The sequence below is a fragment of the Sceloporus undulatus genome, chromosome 9 (genome assembly GCF_019175285.1).
Source record: "Sceloporus undulatus isolate JIND9_A2432 ecotype Alabama chromosome 9, SceUnd_v1.1, whole genome shotgun sequence".
In the NCBI taxonomy this organism is placed as follows: Eukaryota; Metazoa; Chordata; class Lepidosauria; order Squamata; family Phrynosomatidae; genus Sceloporus; species Sceloporus undulatus.
Genome location: NC_056530.1, coordinates 32,920,772 through 32,942,867, shown reverse-complemented (window position 1 = coordinate 32,942,867; position 22,096 = coordinate 32,920,772). Strand labels below are relative to the sequence as shown.

The window sequence follows — 22,096 nt, the reverse complement described above, 5'->3', positions numbered from 1 at the left end:
TTACCTCAGACCAAACCATTAAAGTCTACCGAATTCATGACTCTTTTTAGATTGTAAGCCTGCAAGCTAATTAAAATATAATAATGTAAGCCGCTCTGAGGGCCTTTAGGACTGAAGAGTGGAGTATAATACTATACTAAGGAAAGAAATAAAGAAGACTCCAAATGCTTTCACTTTTTGGAGGTACCAGCACAAGGGGGTGGAAGGAGAAGAAGGATGGTTACCCCTCTGGAACAGCCATGGCCCACAGTCACACGCCCCCCAGGCATGGGCAGAGCCAGGGCACCTTAAGGTGCCCCTCACCTTAAACTGGTTCCCTTGTTGGGTTGTTGTGGTTTGTGGGGTCAGAAAAAAGATTGGAGGAGCAGAGAGCGAATGAGAGGGGGGATACCAAGAGACACCCTCCAGGATGAAAGCCCATGCTCAAGAGCAGTACCAGGCCAAAAACGCTGGGATGGGACATTGGGCCCACTACCCCTCATGCACCAGTTTTCTGCCTTCATTTCCCCGACTGCAACACCTCCCCATCCATAGTGCCTGCCTCCACGCCACACACAGATGCACACATCTCCCTGGGGACGTGAAGGTTGAAGAGTCTCAAGGTCAAGAAGGCTGCTAAGGGGCATCTGCTTCCCTGAGCAATCTTGACGGTCTCCTCTTCTCCGTCTCCAGCACATCAGTGGAGATCATGAAGGACCTCTTGCTGGCCAAGAATTGGGCCGTCTATGCCGCATCCAGGTCCAAGAGGCTGCATGGTGCCGGGCACCCTGGGGGCAGGGCATCCGCATGTGTGCCAGGTATGCACAGTTCGACATGGATTCCTGCTCCATGGGCATGCCATAGGCACCCTTGCCCAGAAAACTCTGCATGCAGCCGCAAACAGAGCACAGGGGGAGAGGAGACCAGTATTTTGGGTGTGTTTTCCCCCCATCCTCCATGGCTAGACTGAGAGCAGCTTGTTCCCCTTGTGCCTTCAAAGGAAAAGGAAAGGGGTCCAGGGAAAGGAGGCCGGAGTTTCTTTGTCCCAGCCACCCAGGGAGCTCAATGTGACAGAAGTATATTTCACTGTAAAATTAATGAACTTGAAGAAAGAAGGACCTTTATATTTTAGAAAGAGTATGTATACACCACTTTCCCTTGGTTGTGCTTGGCTGGAGGGAACTAAGCCCAGGTCACACAATGTTTTCGTGAGCAGCCAGGTGGGTATCCTTGCGGATGAACCCCTGAAAGGGGAGAAGTTTCCGCCGTTGACCAGGTTATACACATTGCACTGAAATGGAGAAAGAAAATAATTGGGCTTTAAGACCCCAAAAGCATTATCTTGCCAGTGTGATGAGAATTCTTAAGAAATTTCTTGTAAACACAGTGAAGCACAGTGGCAATACGTAAGCCAGCCTTTCTAACCAGTGTCTTCCTGGTGGCTTGAATTACATACATGTCATATCCCCACCGCCAGTATAGATAATCGTCACCTAGGGCGAAGGAGTTCTAGTTGAAGCCATTGAGAGTGCCAGATCATGTTATGTTTATGGCCATAAACAATCATATAGAGTGATCCACTGTCATTCAAGCCAATGACCTCTCTAGCCCTGTTATAAGGCTAGAAAAAAACTGGAGAAAGAGCACTTTATGAAACAAGCTATCTGATGATGAATATGAGACTGTAAGACTTCACATTACTATTTGAATGTAAAAACCCAAGAAGGATAAAAACCCATGAAGGATAAAACTAAAGGCCCAACGAACTCTGTGGCTTGTTTTCTCCCAATGAGAACCAGAAATCTCCCATCAAGACAGGATCACAACAGCAGCTTCCTGCTAATGTTTCAAGCAAATGGAATTTGGAAACAAGTCTGAAGAAAACTTACAGCCACCATGAATAGTAAGTAGTGATATTTGTACAAATCTAACAAATCACATTTTAAAGCTATCTTCATCCTCTCATTAATTCCATCTCTGAATACCAGCTGCTGACAATGAACAATGAAGGAGGACTGCTGACCTTCTGTTTTGCATGTGTTTCATGGAAATAGGTGTGCAGGAGAGGCATCTCATCCCTAAACACCACAAGCCATGGAAGCATGCCAGAGCACAAGCCACTGGCTAGCTATTGTGGGGTGAAGATGCTGGACTGGGAGGACTGTTGGCCTAATCAAAAAGTGCTCCTTTTTACAGGGCTTTGAAAAATTATTTTGGACTCCTGCAGCACACTTTGGTTTCTGTAATCAACTGAAGTGCTGTTAAGTACCGCTAGAAGGCTCACTTCTCCCTCCCAGGAAATAAATCAAGCTGTTTGACAAATCAAACAAACACACTGTTGGACCAGAGATGATTTCTCTCTCCTTTAAAAGAACTGCCAATCAGTTGTCAAATGTGGGAAGCTCAGCATGGAGTGACCCACGTTTCAATGACGTGCATTTAAATGCCTGCTTCTAGCTTCCCATAGGCACCCTTGCCCAGAAAGCTCTGCATGCAGCTGGCAAACAAGAGCACAGGGGGAGAGAGACCAGTATTTGGGGTGTGTTTTCTCCCCATCCTCCATGGCTAGACTGAGAGCAGCTCGTAGCCCCTTGTGCCTTCAAAGGAAAAGGGGTCCAGGGAAAGGAGGCCGGGGGTTTCTTTGTCCTAGCCACCCAGGGAGCTCTATGTGGCCCTTCTCATCATCCCCACTGTCTGGCCTTTCTGCTGCCAAGGGTCACTTCCTGTGATTTTCTGCCACCCTCAGGGCCATGAAACAGCGCAACAGCCCCCAGATCCCAAGGGTCTATTCTGAGGCCATATGCATCCTCAACAGCAAGGAAGATAATATGAACAAAGGGACGGCCATGGCCCTCATGGGTGAAGTAAGACCAGGGGGCTGAAAGAGCCAAGGGTTCTTGCAGAGGGTGAAAACTAAATATCAATATCTGCCCAGGCCAGAGAAGATATTAAAAACTATAAACAAAATTTCAAGTGACAAAATTGTGTTCTGAGGGTTTGTAGAAATATAGGACATTTGGAACATATGTGGTTACCATATCCAAAAGTATTAAAGTTCTGAGAAGAAGTATTAGGATGGATCATATTCTGCTAAGCCAAATGTTAGGTCAAAAAGTTTATTTTCGAGGAGCATTATTAATCACTTTCATATTAAATTTGCCAAATAAGGATCTATAGCACTTACGGTAAGTGCCACAAGATTAGAAATTTTGAAAGTACGGAAAACATCAGAAAACCTGTCAGTACAAAAGTGGCTAAGCAGAATAGGATCCATAGCACTTTCAGAAATATTAAAGTGAGAGTAGTAAGGGGATATAAAAGATTTGAAAACACTTGAAAGCCATTTTTTGTTTACGTAGCTCATGTTAATACTGGACTTAAACCATCTTTAGATCAAGCTCCACTTTGATAAAAATATTATTAAAAGTTAAGAGTGTATCTGGACAACATGTAATCATTTGGAAGATAATTTACAACTATGTTGCAAATTGACAGAGATTATGTTTAGTAATTAAGCAGATGATTGCATATATTGTGATCACTGTTGTTACTATTATTACTACATATTAAAAATTAATAAATAAAACCCAAAAATAAAAATTGAACCCTGAGATACTCCATAAGCCAATAGCCAGAGGGTAGAATAAGAACTCTTCCCAGTACCTATCATCAGTAATGGAAAGGATGAGGACAAACCAACTGAAACTTAATGCAGACAGAGGTGCTCCTGGCCAGTGTCTTAACTGAAGTTTTGACAGTACCTGAGCATCGGTCAAAAAGGAATAGGAAATCTGCCTATGACTAGTGGAACATATGATTTACATTAATAAAACTAGACAAGTAAATAGAGCTAATTTTTAAGTACAGTACAAGGATTGACAGGGAAGTGTTTTGTATGATTAGAGGTGCCAGACACAGCTGCTGGTGAAACATCAGGAATAAATCAGGAAGGATGAGATTAAAAGGATGGTTTAAATGATAACTTCTTGTATTATTTACTGCATGTATTGTAATTTTAATTTTAAAATTTCAAAAGTAAAAAAAAGGTAAACCAGACTGCTCTGGCTGTCATTGCTCTCCCTTCTGAAGACACAGGCCCACAGCTTGGCTGTACTGCCGAATTCAGCAGCACCTTCTCCTCCAAGAGAACAAGCAGACTGTATTTGCTGCAGGGATAACACAGCAAATCCAGTGGCAAGAAAACAAACGCTGCACAGATACTGCACATCACTGCAACAACTTCATCACCATCCAGATTCATACATAGCAGCACAGCTGTCCAGGCTACCCCCCTAAAAGTCCACTACGAAGTGGCCACAAAGATGCTTCTTTTTCTATTCCTATTTGCTGAGCTTAAGACTGAGGCAGCACCTAAATAGAACTAGAAGCTGCTAGCTCCACTCCCAGCCATGTCAGCGACTCAGTAGGAGCCCTGCCCCTTAGCCCATATACTCCAGCAGAACACACAGCCAAAACCAAACAAAAACACCCACACAAGGCTCCAGATAGCACAGGCAAACAATAAATGCTGATCCCCAAAACACAAGCTTCCCACCACTTTCTCTGCCCTCAGAGATTACACTTCCATCCTTCTCTTCCAAGCAAAAATATGAGGTGGGGGACAACTAACCAACACTTAGCTATGTGACTCAGCTGGGTTCCCCCCTTCCTTTTAATTTCCTCCTTGTAACTGCTTTGCTGTGGTGCCACAACAAACTACAGTTCCTAGAATTCCATAGCAATTAGCCATGGCAGTTGAAGTAGTGTCAAACTGGATTATTTTTTCAGTGCGGATGCAGCCTTAGTAAAGGGGGAAACGTATATTCCTGGAGTACCTTATAGGCTGAGTTAGAGAGTTCTGTGGATCAAAGATGTCCCATACATGCACAAAGCCACATACAATTCAACACACTGACCATAACAAATTGGCTTGATAACCCTCAGAATAATTAGGAAAGAAACCTCTTCATTTAAAATGTTTTTTTCTAATTTCAGTCTTATTCACATTTGATTTTGGGGGGGCTGGATTTCAGAGAGCAAAGCAGAGTGAAAATAACAAAAGGATTAAAATGATCTGCCTGCTATTTCTTTTTAGTTAAGGTGGCAGGGATAAGGACATACAAAAGATTAGGATCTCTTCCTTTGAAACGTAAGAATTCTAGAATGAAGGTTCTGGAAAGAAACTTGGGATGCTTCTTGACAAAACCTATGAAAGGGCTCAAGTACAATGAAAAACTAAGACCATCTTCATTCAGGGCTCTTAAGAAGACCAGAGGTGTAACACAAAGGAAAGGCTAGTAGCCCAGACACTTGGGATAGGAAAAATGTAGGCTTTGGTCTTCTGGCCTAATTCCAGAAACGAATAACATGCACTCCTGAATGACACTAGGCCTGTAATAACTTGACACATTAAATGAAATTCCACTTTCTACACTAGCTGGGACAGCCCTCCCAGAGTCTCAGGAAACCTCTTTGGCAGAACTAAACCAAAATATGAAAATGGTTTTTCAAAGACTTGTAAGGCCATGTCAAGCTCAGTGGTTCACAAAATTTAGAACTGTACCCAAAAAACTCTACATGTTTTTCCTACTACAGTAGTGAGGAGAAAATGGCAAAAGAAATATTTTCTGGAAAATCAAAGTATGCCACAGTCTTGCCATTCCTCCAATCTACCATGCTGCAAGACAGTAAGAAATGTGAGCTAGAAATGCTTGTCCCCACAATAAAAAAAATCCAAAGATTATCAGAGTTCAGCTTCAGTTTTGGTTTCATAAAAATCAATGGGTATTCCAAGGCTTCAGTATCTATGGTCAAATAGAATGATGCACCTTAAATTTGTGTCCACCCTCTTTTTGTCAAGTGTCTGTCTGTGACAGGTAGGGAAATGGAAAATACTACAAGCCTACAATGGTAAAATGCTTCATCATGTACACACTTCGTTTTTCTCCCAATAGATCTTCTGGTCTCTTTGTGGGGGGACTCATTTGGTGGTTCTGGAACCCCTGAAAGAACGTGACACTGCTTTCCTGAGCTCCTTAAAAGAACGGCTACGACGAAGCTTGAAACTGTGGACTGGCAAGTCAGTGGAGTCCAGAGTGGCTGAGGCTTGGGACCACCTGTTTCCAAGAGGATGGAAAATCCAGTCCCCGTTCATATCGATGGCAGTTGTAGTTTCTACCTTGCCAGGGCTAGACCTGATGCCAGTAAGCACAGCCTGCTGTTGGGGTGGCTGCTCAGAGTGGTTTTCATCCAAAAAGCAAAATGAGGCAGGTGAGTCAGAGGAGAAAGCGAGATGGTGGGTCAGCATGTGGGATGGGGGGAAGATGCTGGCTTTCAGCCGATGCCAACCAGGCGTCTTGCTGGAGATCTCCATGACCGAGGTCCATTTTGACTTGATGGTTTTGTCTTTGCTAGTTTGAGGGCCACTGTGACACACTAGCCCTGTTGCTACATTGACATTCATTTCTGAGCTGGCACAAGCCATGCTTCCCACACGAGAGGAAGGCCGGCGACGAAGGCTCAGTCGGTGCAGCAGCTCGCGGGGACTCAACCAACTCCTCTCACCTGTCTTCTCTTGCCTCTCAGCTGTTTTCACCAATTGCCGAGAAGCATGTTTGCCTTTATATAGCTTGTCAAAGTCTGTGGTATCTTGAGGCAAAGAGGCTCCCTTTCTAGTGGGAGTCTCAACCTGGACCTTGTTCCTTTGGGCCCCATCTGCCCAGCCCAGAACCCCCTTCTCTGAACTAACAGGGTGCCTGTCTGGATAGGGGATGAAAGTAGGTTCCGGGTACCATGGGAGAGGATCAGGGAGAGACATCACTGAAGGTTCATTAGCTTTAATAAGGTTAGTGATGTTGGATCTGATCTCCAGGAATGGAATGAAGTCCCCTTGAGAGTCCAAGATTTGAGACTCCTGTGAGCCCTCACAACCTTCTGGAGAACGTAAGTGGGAACAAGTGGAGATGTGTCGTCTGATCTTCCATCCAGGGGCTGGGGCAAAGAGCTGGGTGGCACCAAGCACAGAACTGCAGACAGATGATGTTGACAGACTCTTTGGATTCCCTGCTAGGTATCCAGTTTCTGTCCTGCTGGCTTTTGAACGGCACTTATAGCGCAGCACCAGTTTGGCAATGTACTGATCCAACAGCACCTTCTGCTGCTCCTGGGAGCATGTAGCTACTCTCTTTGGAGAGTCAGTCTGGGCAGGTTCCTGGGGGGCTTCATCAAAATCTTCTTGGGAAGAGCTCTGGGAGAGGCTGCTGGTGAAGAGTGGGCTCTGCAGAGCTACTGCATGCAATGGACTTGGATAGTGGTAGATTTCACTGGTGTTTTGGGAGACAAGGTCTGACTTATATTGCAGCAGCTGATGGTTTGGATTCTTTGGTAACGGGAGGGACAAGTCTCCTAGGCCCAAGAGAAACTCAATATCTCCTGCAGTAAGTGGGGAAACATTGAAAAAGAAACATAATAGTAGAAAATCCAGTTTGGAAATATTCTAACTCCCAAAATCTTTATCACAGCCAGAACTATACACCAAAAAATAACTTTTCAAATATTTGCAATAAGATGTCCATCAATCTAAATATGGAAATTAAAGTGTCTTTTTAAGAATAACTCAGGACACAGAAATAGTCTATTGAAACTTTCCTCAGTAGTCTGGACTGCAATAACTATAATCCCCACCAAAGATGGTAAATGATTGGGGTGTAGTCCATCACGAAGGCTCCAGGTTGAGGAAGATGGTTCAAATGGCTAAGATCCGTTATAGGTAAGATCACAAGGGATTCAAAAGCCATGTACAACTATCTTGAGCAGTTTAGAAAAAATGGGGGAGAAGATAAACATTCATAATTTCTTGTGGGATACAGAGATCTCACAAGTGTGTTACATATCATATACTTCAGCATATGTCTTTGCAACCATGCAGGCTAAAACCTGACAGGTGATTCTAAACAAGCTGAAATTTGGCACTTTATGTCCACTTCATTTTCTACTCATTCTCTCCACACGCTCCCATGGAACTACTGGCCTATTCTCACAGATAGACAGATCTTGGGAAAGTCGTTTTTTTTGGACCACAGCTCTCAGAATCTCTGAATCACAGAAGTATTCTAGGAACTGTATTCCAAAAAAGAAATTTTCAACATGTTTCTGTTGGTGTTTGATGTAAAGGAGGTCTGTAGTCTTGCTCACTCTCTTCCCTTTTAATTCTTCTTGGCCAGAACAACGGTTCAGGCATGCCCAAGAGTGATGTACCCACCCTCACCTGTTGATACAGGTCTCCTGCTATCACTGCCTCGAATGTTTGCTGCCAAGGTGAGATGCTGAATTTGGAGGTCCAGGAGGCGGACAGCAGCTTCATCAGTAGAGTGTGGGCGAGCAAAGCTGCTCTCTCTCAATCCTGGTAGATGAGGGAAGGAGCCAATGCTGCAGCACAAACCTCCAGGCCCCTCACTATGCATGGAGGCACAGGAATCAGTCAAGGAGCCCATTTCGCTGGTGTCATAGAATCCTGGAATGGAAAGACAAAACTAGATTAATTGGATGTCCTGCTGTGGATGCAAACTCAATTTGTTTTTGTCTAAAATACAACCAATATTTTATCCACTAGATCGGCTTAGTGCGAGATTCAGGGCAGACAAAAGAAAGTACTTCTTTAAATAGGAGACAAATAAAAGGTAGAGTTCAGCCTTACAAGGTGGCTACCAACTGAGCAAGTTCCAGAGGAGATTAAATACATTTGTGGAAAATAAAGTGATCACTGGATATTAGTTAAAATGACTACATATGTCGTGTCAGAGATAGTATGTTTGTTTGGCTGCATCTGCAGAAATAATAGTTTAACACTGCTTTAACTGCCATGGAAGGCTATGGAATTCTGGGAACGGTGGTAAGTTGTGGCTCTGCTTTGGGGCCACAACAAACTACCATTCCCAGAATTCCATAGCCCTGAGCCATAGCAGTTAAAGCAATGCCAAATTGGATTATTTCTGCAGTGCAGATGCAACCTTTGTCTATCACTCACTGGGAGCTGTCCCCCAGCCAAAAAAAGCTAGTTAGCTACTGTGTGAACAGAGACATCTTCATTCCAGCATCCTTTCATGTCTGAAGAAGCAAAGAGGCCTTATATATGATCCATGGAGCCCTGGTGGCGCAGTGGTTAAATGCCTGTACTGCAGCCATTCACTCAAAACCACAAGGTTGCGAGTTCAAGACCAGAAAAAGGGCCCAAGCTCGACTCAGGCTTGCATCCTTCCGAGGAGGGAGCTAAAATGAGTACCCAGACTGTTGGGGGCTAATGAGCTTACTTGTTGTTCACCGCTATGATCTTTGGAATAGCGGTATATAAACAGAATTATTTTTATTATTATTTATTTATTCATAAATGGCAAATTCCAGAGATTCACAATGAGGTTAGAGAGGATGCTTTAACTGCCTTATGGCTTGGTTTTCATAACAGCAGAGAATCATAGAGTTGGAAGAGTCCACAATGGCTATCTCCCTGCCATGCAAGAACGCACAAACAAAACTTGTCCAAACTCTGGTTGGTCACTACTTTGGCTTAGGTTTATATGAAAAAATTGGGTGCAAAAAGAAATGACTTTGAAAAGGATGAATGGTGATAAATAAAACATAAACAAAGAGGAAACCTGCAATTATATGTAAGATTTCCTCTCTGCAGCAGAAAGAGAAAAAGATAGGCCCACAAATAGTAACTAATGCTTGTCCATCCACCCTATTTCCTGCTGGACCAGCACACAGAATTCAAGAGTTTCCAGGAGTAGTTGGATTCCCGCATCCCAAACTTGGTGTGGACATACCTGAGCTTGGCCTAGAGTCAGCCTCTAATATCTCTTGGGTGTCACCTCCATTGATCCCGGCTTTCTTCCGGAGAGGGAGCTGTTCACTAATGATTTGCAACCCAAAGCACGCCTTGTCCAATCTGTCTCCTGTATGAGCATGCAACACTCCAAGATCCATCTCAATGTTTTCTGATGAGCTGAAGGAAGCCTGGGTTGTCTTGGGAGCCTCCAGCAAATCTTCAGATTTGCTCCAGTCTAGCTTGGCAGTGGTGGTACACAACAGCTTCTTGCCTTGGTCTTCTTCCTGTTTGCAGGAAATACAAACAGACATGGAATGAGACAGGTCAGCAACAAAAGCCCAGCAGAAAGGTCACAAAACCAGTAGACTTCCCCTTTGTTCTCTGTACCTTCTATTGGATAATTGGCTATAGGTTTACCCTAAAGTTTTCCCCTAAAGGTAGAAGCGTAATCCTTGTACTTGTGACAGATGTAGGCAGAAGGTGGATTGGGAACTTTGTATCCAGCCCCAAATAGTGTAGCTTTGGGTTCTGGAAACTGCACCACCACTGTTGACCCTAAAATGCTTGAAGTCTGTATCTAGCTAGCCTGGACTGGCTTGTAAGGTTTGCTGGTCTCCAGGGGACATGAAAGGGGTCAACAGTTGGAACGAGTTTATCCAGCTTTCCTCCCCCTCATCCCTCTACAACTAGTTAAGACAGCTGCTTTGTGCAACAAAAATTAAGCCCCACTCGCTGAGTCGGCAGGGATGAAACAAAAAACCCAGAGCTGTGCTTCTCTCCTGGCCGCTTTTTCTTCTGCACCAAGCAGCTGTTGCCATTGTTTGGGATGCTCCTGGTTACCCATTCAGATGTGGAACCAGCCCAGGAAAAACATGTGGCCTGATCGTTTAGGGGTGGATTAAGAGGGTGAACATTCATCCAGCCTTCGGCACACACCCACTGCAACCCAAGACAGTGTTTCCAGAATTTTGTTTTCAGAAGCAGCTGTTTTGTCAACCTAATTAATGTCCATTTTGCTGGTGGACTCAGACAAATTTATTAAACTCCAACAAGGGTGAAATACATTTGTAGTATCATAGATTCATAGAATCACAGAGTTGGAAGAGCCCTCAAGGGCCATCCAGTTCAACCCCGTCATGCAGGAATACATATTCAAAACACAGGTGGCCATCCAGCTTCTGTTTATGAATGAATATTTATTACGGTTTAAAGACCTCCAAAGGAGGAGACTACACCATCCTCCAAGGCAGCGTCTTCCACTGTTGAACAGTTCTTATCCTCAGGAAGTTGTTCCTAATGTTCTGGAGGAATCTCTTTTCCTCTAGTCTGCATCCATTGCTCTATTTCATAGCCTCTGGAGCAGCAGAAAACAAGTTTGCTGCCTCCTCAATACAATACCCCTGAAAACATTTAAACAGAGCTATCATACCACCTCTTAACCTTCTCTTCTCCAGGGTAAGCATACCCAGCTCCCTGAGAGGCTCCTCATAGGGCATGGCTTCCAGAACGTTCAGGACTTTTAGTATATTTTAAAAGATTCTGCAAAATAGTTTTTCGAGGAAAGAAATCTTGCCGACAATTTGAAAGTGTATACACATAAAAGCAAGAGACCTTGCTACTTATAAAACCCATTTCTCTCTGAAACATACATTATCAAAGAACAGTATTCTCATAATCAAAACAACCACTTGGTAGTTCATTATTGTTATATCACAGCACATAAAACAATCTAGACGGACAAAGGCCTTCCTAATCCAGCACCCTCTTTCTTATGGTAGATCTCCAGAAAACTCAGAAGCAAAGCATCCCTGTCCATCTCTCCCACTTGGTTGTAAAAAATATATTGCATTTTTTCATGTACGTACTGGTTCCAGTACTTGCTGGCTAACAGACAATGCCAAAATTGTTCTGTCCATGCTTGGTCGTTTGCTTGTTCAAAGCCAGGAGGCATTACCACATCTTGGAGCAATAGATTCCATAAACCAGTGGCATAAACCAGTGGCATGCTTTGTGAACCAAATACTTTCTTGGGAACTTTAAAAGAGTTAAGTGACCTAAGCATAACTTAAGTGACCTAAGCATAACAAACCACTTTATACCAAATCATTTTAATCTCTATTTGTCTTAATGAGAACTTTGTGAACTTTGTGAACTGGGATGAGGTAGTTCATGCTTCACTGGTAAGGGGATCAGAAGCACAAGAGCACTAGATTTAAATAAATCCACTAAATATCCACATGCAAATGTGTGGCCACATTCCATATCCACCACTACGTTCCTAAGCTCTCTATATTTATAGATATGAGTCCAATTTGAACACGGGGCTCAATCCCAGAATGCAGACTAGAATGCCTACTATATAATAAACAAAGTGTACTTTTCCTACTATGCCAGGTAGCCACACCCAAGCCATTTATCTTGAATTTATAGGACTTTTATGTTCAGCCATAACCTTCCATATACCGATCAAGAATGTTGACTGGGAATAACTAAGGGCTGCTGGCACACTGCAGAATAAATGCCGTTTGATACTGCTTTAACTGTCATGCCTCCATCCTACGGAATCCTAGGATCTGTAGTTTGTTGTGGCACCAGAGCTCCCTAACAGGCAAGGCTAAATATCTCACAGAACTACAGATAGCAGAATTCCATAGCACTGAGGTTCAGCAGTTAAAAGGTGATTCCACAATGTAGATGCAGCTAGAGGGGCAGTCCAACCGATCTATGGGATGCCAGCTTGAGGAATCCTTAAATACAGGCAGATTACACAGACCTGAGAGAGTACGCTTTTAGCCACAGGAGGACTCTGATGTTTTCATTTTAGAAACACAGTAGGTTCAGCTTAGAGAGGGAGTAATTAGAAAAATTACTTAAATGGATAAAGACCAAGATCTGCATTTAGGCAAGAACCGTGCAATTAACTTCCATATGTGCAACTGGGTTTGCTAGCTTAAGAAAAGTATTTCTTACAACACTTACATAGAAACTGCATTATACCACATCAGACTCTTTGAACATCCAGGATTATTTATTATTACTTCAGGGTCTAAAAGGTCTTTCCCCACCACAGAGAAGATTAATGTAATGCATTATATTTAGGGCTGCCCTTGCAGCAGGGCTGGAAGCTTCTAGTAGCACAGAACCTGACTGTTTACATTCTGGCCATGTCAGTTAGATCAGCAATGATCCAACAGTGCAAATGTTGGACATCAGCTATAGTGCTTAGGGCTGTTACAACAGTACAAATGTTGGGATATCAGCGTCAGTGTTTAGGACATAGCCATATTGTTTAGGGCTGATGGGTACTGCAGTCCTGCAGCAAATGGAGGATCACACACCACCTTCCCTGACCCAGGTGGAACCATGATGCACCAGTTCTGAAAGAAAGACAATGGCTATCAGTTCACTACCATACCCAGTTGAAGTTCTTGGGGCTGACATCTGGCATCCCTCAGGGCGCCATTCTGTCCCCCATGCTGTTAAACATTTACATGAGGCCGCTGGGAGAGATCATCCAGAGACATGGGGCGCGGTGTTATCAGTATGCTTATGACACCCAGATCTATTTCTCTATGTCTCCAGCTGTTACAGTGACTAAGGATGGCATCTTTCATCTGGATGCCTGTCTCAGGTCAGTAATGGTCTGGCTGTGGGAAAACAAACTCAAGTTGAATCCAGAGAAAACAGAGGTACTTGCAATAGGCACCCTAGGTTTGGGAATGGAGATTTGTCAACCAATCCTGGACAGGGTCACACTTCCCCTAAAGGACAAAGTTCGTAGTTTGGGAGTACTCCTGGATCCATCACTACAGTTGTCATCTCAAGTAGATGCGATGGCCAGGAGTGCTTGGTACCAACTTTGGCTGATACGCCTGGACCAAAAGGACTTTGAAGCAGTAGTACATGCACTGGTAACCTCTTGTTAGATTTCTGTAAAACGCTTTACTTGGGGCTACCCTTGTACCAAGTTTGGAAGCTTCAACTAATCCAAAATGCAGCAGCCAGATTGGCCACCAGTATTTCTAGCTGTGACCATATAACACCAGTGTTCAAATCTCTACACTGGCTGTCAATTACCTTCCAGACGCAATACAAGCTGTTGGTTATCACCTTTAAAGCCCTACATGGTTTGGGCCCAAGTTACCTGCGGAAACGCCTCTCCCTACATATTCAGCCCCTCACACTCAGAACATTGGAGAAGAATTTTGTTGGAACAGTGTAATATTCGATTAACCACAACTTCCCACAGAGTATTTACTTCTGCAGCCCCTAAATTATGGAAGTCTCCTGGAGGAGATCTGTCTTATCACTTTAGAAGGCACTAAAGACGGATCTCTTCCAGCAGGCTTTCCCATCAGATTTGTATAGAGATGATGATTAAGACCCCCCTCTCTAAGTATGATGGTATATGAATTTATGTTTGGAGATTTTAAGGAACTAATAGGGATGTACAATTCAGTATTAGTATTTTATTGACTGTTCAATTGCATTGTATTATTTTAATGATGTAATTCCACTTCGATCCTTGGAAGAGGCGGGACATATAAATAAAAATTATTATTTACTTTCAAAGGCAATTAAAGAGCTTTGGGCCCAAATATCTGGAGAAGTGCACTTCTCACATCAACCTGCCTCCATCTGTAATTCTGTCAGGAGGTCCTATCTTGTATTTTATCCCTAACAGAAGCATATTATGCAAGGGAGAAAATGAGAGGAATCGACACCAGATTTTAAAGAAACACCTTTTTATTTGCTCATGCAAGCTGCAACTATTTAAATTGTCTCTTCAACACAACTAGTAAAGCCAGAGGAAACAATTTTTTTTGTAGGTGGCCTCCCAGGGAAATTATGATGTTTGCAGCTAAACTGGGTGTGTGTTTACTCATTGGTACTGTATATGTTCAAGACTGCAGCTTCTTGTTGAACAAGTGAACTTGGTGAGTCTCCTTCCTTCCAGAATCTGCCATAAAGGCTCCACCATTATGCACAGTTCCTTTAGAGAAGGGTAGGGCAAAGTGTGGGCCACCAGACACAAAAGTACACATCCCCATCCTCTGGAACCTCCCCTTAAAAAGCAGAGAGATTCTTGTTGCTTGCAATAGCCAGCAATGCTTCTGCACCTTGGTGCAAACAACCCTCTGCTTGCTGCAGAAACCAAGATACCCCTAAACCTTCGTACCTCATCCATCCACCCCACTGCAGAAGTCCCTGCTTAACTTCCCCATGGCCTGCTGACCTGATAGCAATCTTGTCTGTCTCTTCAAATGTTACCACCACTTCTTCAATTTATTATTATTATTAGAGTTATTTATATAGCGCCGTACGTTTTGCACAATCCCCTCACTTGAGTCTTTACTTTAAATGTGTTTTGCTCACCCCTCTTCAGTGGATCTCTGCTTTAAATCTGCTTTGCTCAACCCCTTCAACAGAAATCTTGCCAAACCTTTCAAATGCTCCCTCCTCTCCTTCCTGAAAAGTTAAGCAGAGCAGAGATGGGCAACTGCGGCAGGATTACTTGGGTCCATTAACACACACACACACACACACACTGTAATGGACCCCAAATGTATGCATGCACACACATGCCAATGATCTCTATTAAAGCATTATATATACTACCATAATAATATCATATATACTACTAAGTGATTTCAAAGCATTGATCTAACTCTTCCATCACACTGAGTTGATGCAGAGAAATCATTATAACTATAAATCAGTTAAACCAAACCAAAGAAACTAGCTACTGGTTTTATGTCCAGGACTCTTTTGTGTGCCAGTTCTCTCTCTTTCATGTTATTCTCATTATCATAACCTTGCCCGCAAAGAGTCTCAATTGGTAATCCCATTTGCTCAAGCTGTCCAATAAGAATTTCTGTCATAAAGGCATCTGTAGTCTTCTTTAGTGGAACAAATCCCAAGACATGTTCTCTTATGCTAGTATCAGGCGCAGACAATTCATTATCAGATGGTTTGATCACATCAGTGTCATGTACAATCATTGTCATTTGTTTAATATGGAAAAACATCAGGCGTGTAGTTCAGAATAATTAAGTAGTATTTGGCTGAGTTTGCATGTGTGAAAACCTTGCAGTTTTTACTCACAGCATCTGCTAGAAGCTGTATAAACTCATTTTGGATATCTTTTCCTAGGTAGCCTTATAAAACAAGGCTGTCCCTGACCTCTCCGAGGACCTTCTCAGCTATTTTTACCCTTTGGGATCTTTTCCTAGTTCTTTCATGGCTGCCCTTTCCATTCTTAGTCTTATTTCTTGACTGCAATCTCCATTCTCATCAATGTTTGATCCAACGAATGGAAACTCTTATTTCACTTTGCTCATTATCTAGACTGAACTTATGTAGATCCTCCATAGTCATTTCTTTTTATGTTCAGCAGCAAACCTTTGTACTTTCTTCTTTTACCTTCAGTAGTAATTGTTCCAAGTTTGTGATGTTTCCTTCTAGCAGTATGGTGCACAAGTTCAAAAGGTTTAGAACACAAGTCTAAAAGGTTCACCTGAAATACTTCCCAAATTGAAGCTAAGGCCCTTGCTGATGCTTCATATTTGTGGTATTACTTTGTGGTATCACTTGTTACAAGGTACAACATGCTTTTTGAAGACTGACTTTACCTGAGTCTACAGGGAAAGTCAAGATCCTTCCCTCCTCCTGTCCATCCATCCCCTGCTGCTAAATTAACTGAGTGCAAACTACTTTTGCACTTGGACCTCAGTTTGCAGAAATTGAAGTAATCTGAGGACAAAGTGGAGGAGTGGAAGAAGGAAAGAGAAACAGGGATGTTTTAAATGCAGCTGAAAAGTAGGGTGACAGATCAGGACAGTTGGAAAGTATACTACTAAGGACCTATTTAAACCAACCACACACTGTCAAATCCTTCCACCCCAAATCCTCTGCAAAGCTTCAGGGGATCTGCAGTGTACAACTGGTTAGGTATGAATGGAAGAAAGGCCACAAACTACCATAGTACAGGTTGAGTACCCTTTATGTGGAACTCCAAAATACTCCAGAAAATCAAATTTGTCCAGATGGGTGGCTGAGATCACAACACCAGTGCTTTCTGATGGTTCAGCGTACACAAACTTTGTTTCATGTTCAACATTATTAAAAACAGTATGCACAAAACTACCTTCAGGCTATGTTTATAAGGTGTATACAAAACATAAATGAATTTCATGTTTAGACTTAGGTCCCATCTCCAAGATATCTCATTATGTTTATGTAAATATTCCAGAATAAAAAATAAGTAAGTTCAAAATCCAAATGGTCCCAAGCATTTTGCATAAAAACAGACTCAACCTGTAAAAGAAAAGTGATCTACACATCACCAAAGATATTTTCTTTTCTGACCACTCACTTCTATGGTTATTTACCAGTGCTGGACAATGACATTTTATTGCACATGCCATTGATCCACATACATAAAATGCTGAAATGGTAACTGAAACTTGCTGAGGACTATTTCAAGGGTGAAGGGGACACATAGCATTGTCCTCCAAAAGAGGGGAAGGCCAGGGAAACCAAAAGAAACAGTTAGGGAACTGCCACTGCAGGCCCACATCTCCTGCTTAAGACATGTACCTCATGGTAGGGACAGCCCTGTTTTCACAACAGACATGCTGAAGGAAGATAGATTCTCTGAAGCTCGAATCAAAGGGAGGAAATGTGCCAAGCAGGAAATCAGTATCACAAACAGTAGGCACTTTGTTTTGGTTAGTTCTCCCACTCCACCTCTGTACATGAACACAGGGAACAGGCCAGCCAACACCCATGGTTCACAAGTCCAACCCAAAGGTAAAGAGGAAGTGGCAGTCACCTGCCAAGACTACAAATGTCAGCCCCAACTATGGGACAAACGGAATCTTGGTAATCCCTGAGGATCTGTTTCTATCTCTGGCAACCCTGATTTGGGTAGGATAGATTTCACAAAAGAAGACAGGCTGTTTCCAAAGACAGCTGTCTCAAGTCCCAGACACAGTCAGGCTAAGAAATTCTCACAGCCGCAAGGTTTGCAGAGGTATGTGAAGACTGAGAAAGGGTCAAGGAAAATATTATATTGAAAAATGAAGGAAAATGAGTTGTTAATGGGTGAACTCATTTTCACACATCTGATTTTCTATAACACTGTAGTATGCTGTCATATAGTATACGGCAACATTTCAAGTTCTATAAAAACTGACAGTGGAGGAACAATGCCTACACTTCACACCAACACTGCTTCTTCTTCAGGAATAGCCTGGTACAAATATGTTACCATGAATGGCTTCATGAATCTCCCTCTGAAAAATGCAACCAAAGAAAAAACACAACACTACACAATTGGGAATGCGTTTTAAATACGATTGGGACAGTTGCACTGGGACAATTCTGCTAATATACTTTTGACATGGAAAGGACATTGTGATTCCTTTTTTCAGGAAGGGAATCAGAAAAAATAGTGCAGGTTTTTGAATGATGCACAAATCTTTGTCAAGAGGTTTACTAATGGCCAAGACTGACTTATTGGCTGTGTGGGTTTCAACACAGCACTGAATGCAACAACTTGCCTCCCTACCAAGGAATGGTTAAATCCTGAATGATCCAAACAGTAAGCCAAAGAAAGCTGAAATAAATTTCCTTCCCATTCCCATTGTGCATAAAACACCTCACTTCAGGTGTATGCTGATGGATGGGTACAAGCATCCAGTTGTTGTAAATGCAACAACAGAAAAGGACTGTCTGTGGTAGTGGTTCCAAAAGATTTAACAGTGCAATCTTGGGTATAGTCTGTGGAAATATTTTGCTTTTCACAAGATTCATCCTCCTAGGGGGTTACAGATTGCCCTTCCTCTTCCAGCCCCATACCTCTATCTCCCCAACCCCCCTTCATCCTCCTCTCTACAGCTTTGTCTTTTGCATTAATTACCCATCTGCCACGTCAACTCACAAGCCTCCTCCATTACACTCTGGACACCTGCCTAATCTTCCGGGTTTCGGTCACAGCCCTTGTTAACAAGCGCTTCTGCACTCAGGCGCTCAGTGCAAAACAGACTTCTGTCCCTCAACCAAGGCATCTCTCCTCTGACCCCCTTCTTCCCATTCACAGACTTCCTCCTCTGGCCCATAACATCTATTCCACTTGTTGCCTCCACTTGCCCCCACTTTAACCACTTTTCCCTAAGGGCCTGCCTAAAACTGCACTGCCTGTTCACCTGTCGGCATCACTCTGACTCATGAGGCATCCACACTGCAGAAATAATCCAGTTTGGCACTGTTCTGGTGCTGCAACAAACTACACTTCACAGAATTTCACAGCATTGAGCTATGCCAGTTAAGTGGTGTCAAACTGGATTATTTCTTCAGTGCAAATGCAGCCTCTGTCTCCACAAATTGTCCTTACTTCTCCAAAGTCTCCCACTTCAGATTTTACATCCCTCTTGCCATCTACATTCATTGTTACCTTGGCTTATGACAGGTTACAAGGTACCTATCCAAGAATGGGGAACATTAGGCTCTCCAGATTTTGTTGGACTCCAACTCCCATTAGCCCTAGCCAAGCTAGCTAATGAAAACGAGAGCTCTAGTCCAATAACATCTGAAACGGTCACATGTTTCCCATACCAGGACTACCAAAACTCCTGGTGCTCTAATGCATTTCACATTTGTGAATACAAACTCAGAAAATAATAAGGCTCAAATCATCTTATTCCTAGATAAGAATAATGTTCCCCTTCTTGTTGGTTCTCATTCCCTACACATATAACTGAGGTCCAAAACACACTGCAGAAATAATCCAGTTTGAGACAGTTTTAACTGCCCTGGCTGAATTCTAGGGGATTGTAGGGACTGTAGTTTTGTGAGACATTTACAATACAATAAATACAATAAAAATAAACAAAAAAGCAAGCAAAAACACCTTTTCAGGTAAGTCCCACCATGCTTTGTAAGTCTATAAACGCTTACAAGAACATAAATTCTTGCTTCTTCCAGTTTAAAATCACTGCCATGGCTCAAGTGGTGCCCCACCAAACTACAACTCCCAGAACCCCACAGCATGGCACCATGGCAGCTCAAGCAGTGTCAGGTGCAGCCCTTGCTGTGCTCAAAATGGAGGACACTGTGGAATTCCTGCTGGAGAGCTGGAAGGAGTGTCCTGGAAAAGCAGGAAGTCTAGCTTTGTTGTGGGGTGCCTTTAAAGCAGGGGTTCCCACCCTTCCTAACGCCGGGACCCTTCAATACAGTTCCTCATGTTGTGGTGACACCCAGCCATACAATTATTTCCATTGCTACTTCATAAACATGTGTTTCCTGATGGTCCTAGGTGACCCCTGTGAACGGGTTGCGACCCACAGGTTGAGAACCGTTGCTTAAAGGGATTCTGACTCAGGGCAGCCCTATTGTGGGGTGTTCTTGGCCAGGTTTGGTCAGAGGGGTTCTGTGCTGCTATGGCCATCCTCCAAGGCTGAGAGAGTTTTGACCTGGCTTTCCCCTTGACCTTCTCCTGTTCTGTATCCCCAGCAGCAAATGACTAGAGTCCCACTGAGAGGCTATATTGCTTTTAATCTGTGTCCTTATCATTTAACGAGGGTCGTTAATGCACAAAGGCATAGGAAATTGGCTTTTGGGGAGTGGCAGAGCTAGAATTCAAAAGACATAGCCGTGTTAATCTCCAGAAGCAGCAGGACACAGAGAGCTCTTGCAGCCTCTTTGAGACGCCTTGGGAAAAAGAAGCTTTCCTAGTCTTGAGTCTACATCCTCAGCTTTGCCTTGGGACTGGCCTGTGGCGAGGAGGAGAAGAGATCATTTGGTTCTCTAGGGTTGGTTTTTTTTAGGACTCCAGCTCCCAGAATCCCCGAGTGTTGGCCAAGGTGGCCGGGGCTTCTGGGAGTTGGAGTCCAAAAAAGCACCTGTAGCTTGGGAATCTCTGGAATAGATGAAATGTAAGCCGGGTGAGAGAGTGTGACTTCTTCAGGGCCTGGGAGAGAAGATGGCTGCATCCATATTGCGGAAATAACCCGGTTTGACACCGCTTTAACTTGTTGTCTGGCTCGAGGCTATGGAATTCTGGGAGTTGGAGTCTGTTGGGCCCACAACAGACTCCAACTCCCAGAATTCCATAGCCTTGAGTCAGAAAAGCGTTAAAGCGGTGCCAAACCGGGTTCTATCTCCAGTGCGGAGGCATCCTTGGCCCAACGCTCCGCACCTGTTGTTGTGGCTGCTGCTCCCCCCGAGGGCCGCTCAGCGCTCTCTGCACGGCCTCCCGCTGCCTCTCCCTCAGCAGCTCCAGCTCCACCAACCCGGCCAGGCTGGCTTGCAGCCGCTCCCCGAAACGGAGCCGCTCATGCCCGGACCACGGCGACTGCGACGAGGAGGAAGAAGGGGGCGCGGCAGCGGCTCTTCGGGCGGCCATGGCGCAGCATCCGGCGGTACAAAGCGAGCGGCTCTCTGAGGGAGGAGAAAGAGGAGCCGCTAATAACAGCCGCCAGCCACCCTCGCCTCCTCCTCGCGCGCCAACCGAAGACTGAGCGTCTCAGACAAAGGGACGGCGTTTGAAAGGGTCACGTGGCGCCAGAGCGCTCCTCCTCCCTCGGCTCTGATTGGCCAGAAGGAGAGGAGGGCGGAGACACCGCACCTATAAAAGGTGCGAGGAGCGCGCGGGCGGTGGCAGGTGGAACGGAGGGGCAACGAGGGAGGAAGAGGACATGAAGTAAACTCCACTTGCTAGTATTACTATTTGATTCCTGAAATTGATTATTATATTATTATTCTTATTATCTACAAACTCATTCCTTTACATCTGTGGCTTTGACTTTTACAGATGTCATTATTCACAGATTTATTATTATTATTATTATGTGCACTTGTCCCTCCACATTTGTTGCTTTGACTTTTGCAGATATTATTATCATCATCATTATTATTATTATTAATATTAATAATAATATTATTATTGAGCGGGGGGATAGCAACTCACTAATGGTATTATTAGAGCCCATAAAGACAGGCCAAAATAAAGCTGCTTTATGTCCCTTTGGAGTGCTGTTTAAAGCTGCACCAAAGCCATGCTCCAGTCCTAAGGATTGGAGTGCAGCTTTGGTGCAGTTTATGGCCTCTTAGGACGCATGCATCATTTAAACAGCATACTTCCAGAGTGACCCAAAGCAGCTTTAATTTGGCCTGTCTGTATGGACTCTAATGATTTAGTGAGTTGCTATTTCCCCCCTCTAGCTCTAGTTATGAATGAGTTACCACCATTTCAGGTGCTAATTATTGCAATACCAATGAGTCTTGTACAGT

General features: G+C 43.7%; 1 protein-coding gene across 1 annotated transcript; it reads right to left on the bottom strand.

Annotated features, from left to right (window-relative positions):
• Nucleotides 1-1,669: 1,669 nt before the first annotated feature.
• Nucleotides 1,670-21,303, bottom strand: LOC121916148. The gene is made up of 4 exons (XM_042440963.1): nt 21,003-21,303; nt 9,801-10,086; nt 8,246-8,491; nt 1,670-7,410 (listed from the first exon to the last, which is right to left on the bottom strand). The coding sequence occupies exons 1-4, from the start codon at nt 21,207-21,209 to the stop codon at nt 5,960-5,962; spliced, it is 2,190 nt and encodes a 729-aa protein (XP_042296897.1). The 5' UTR covers nt 21,210-21,303; the 3' UTR covers nt 1,670-5,959.
• Nucleotides 21,304-22,096: the final 793 nt, after the last annotated feature.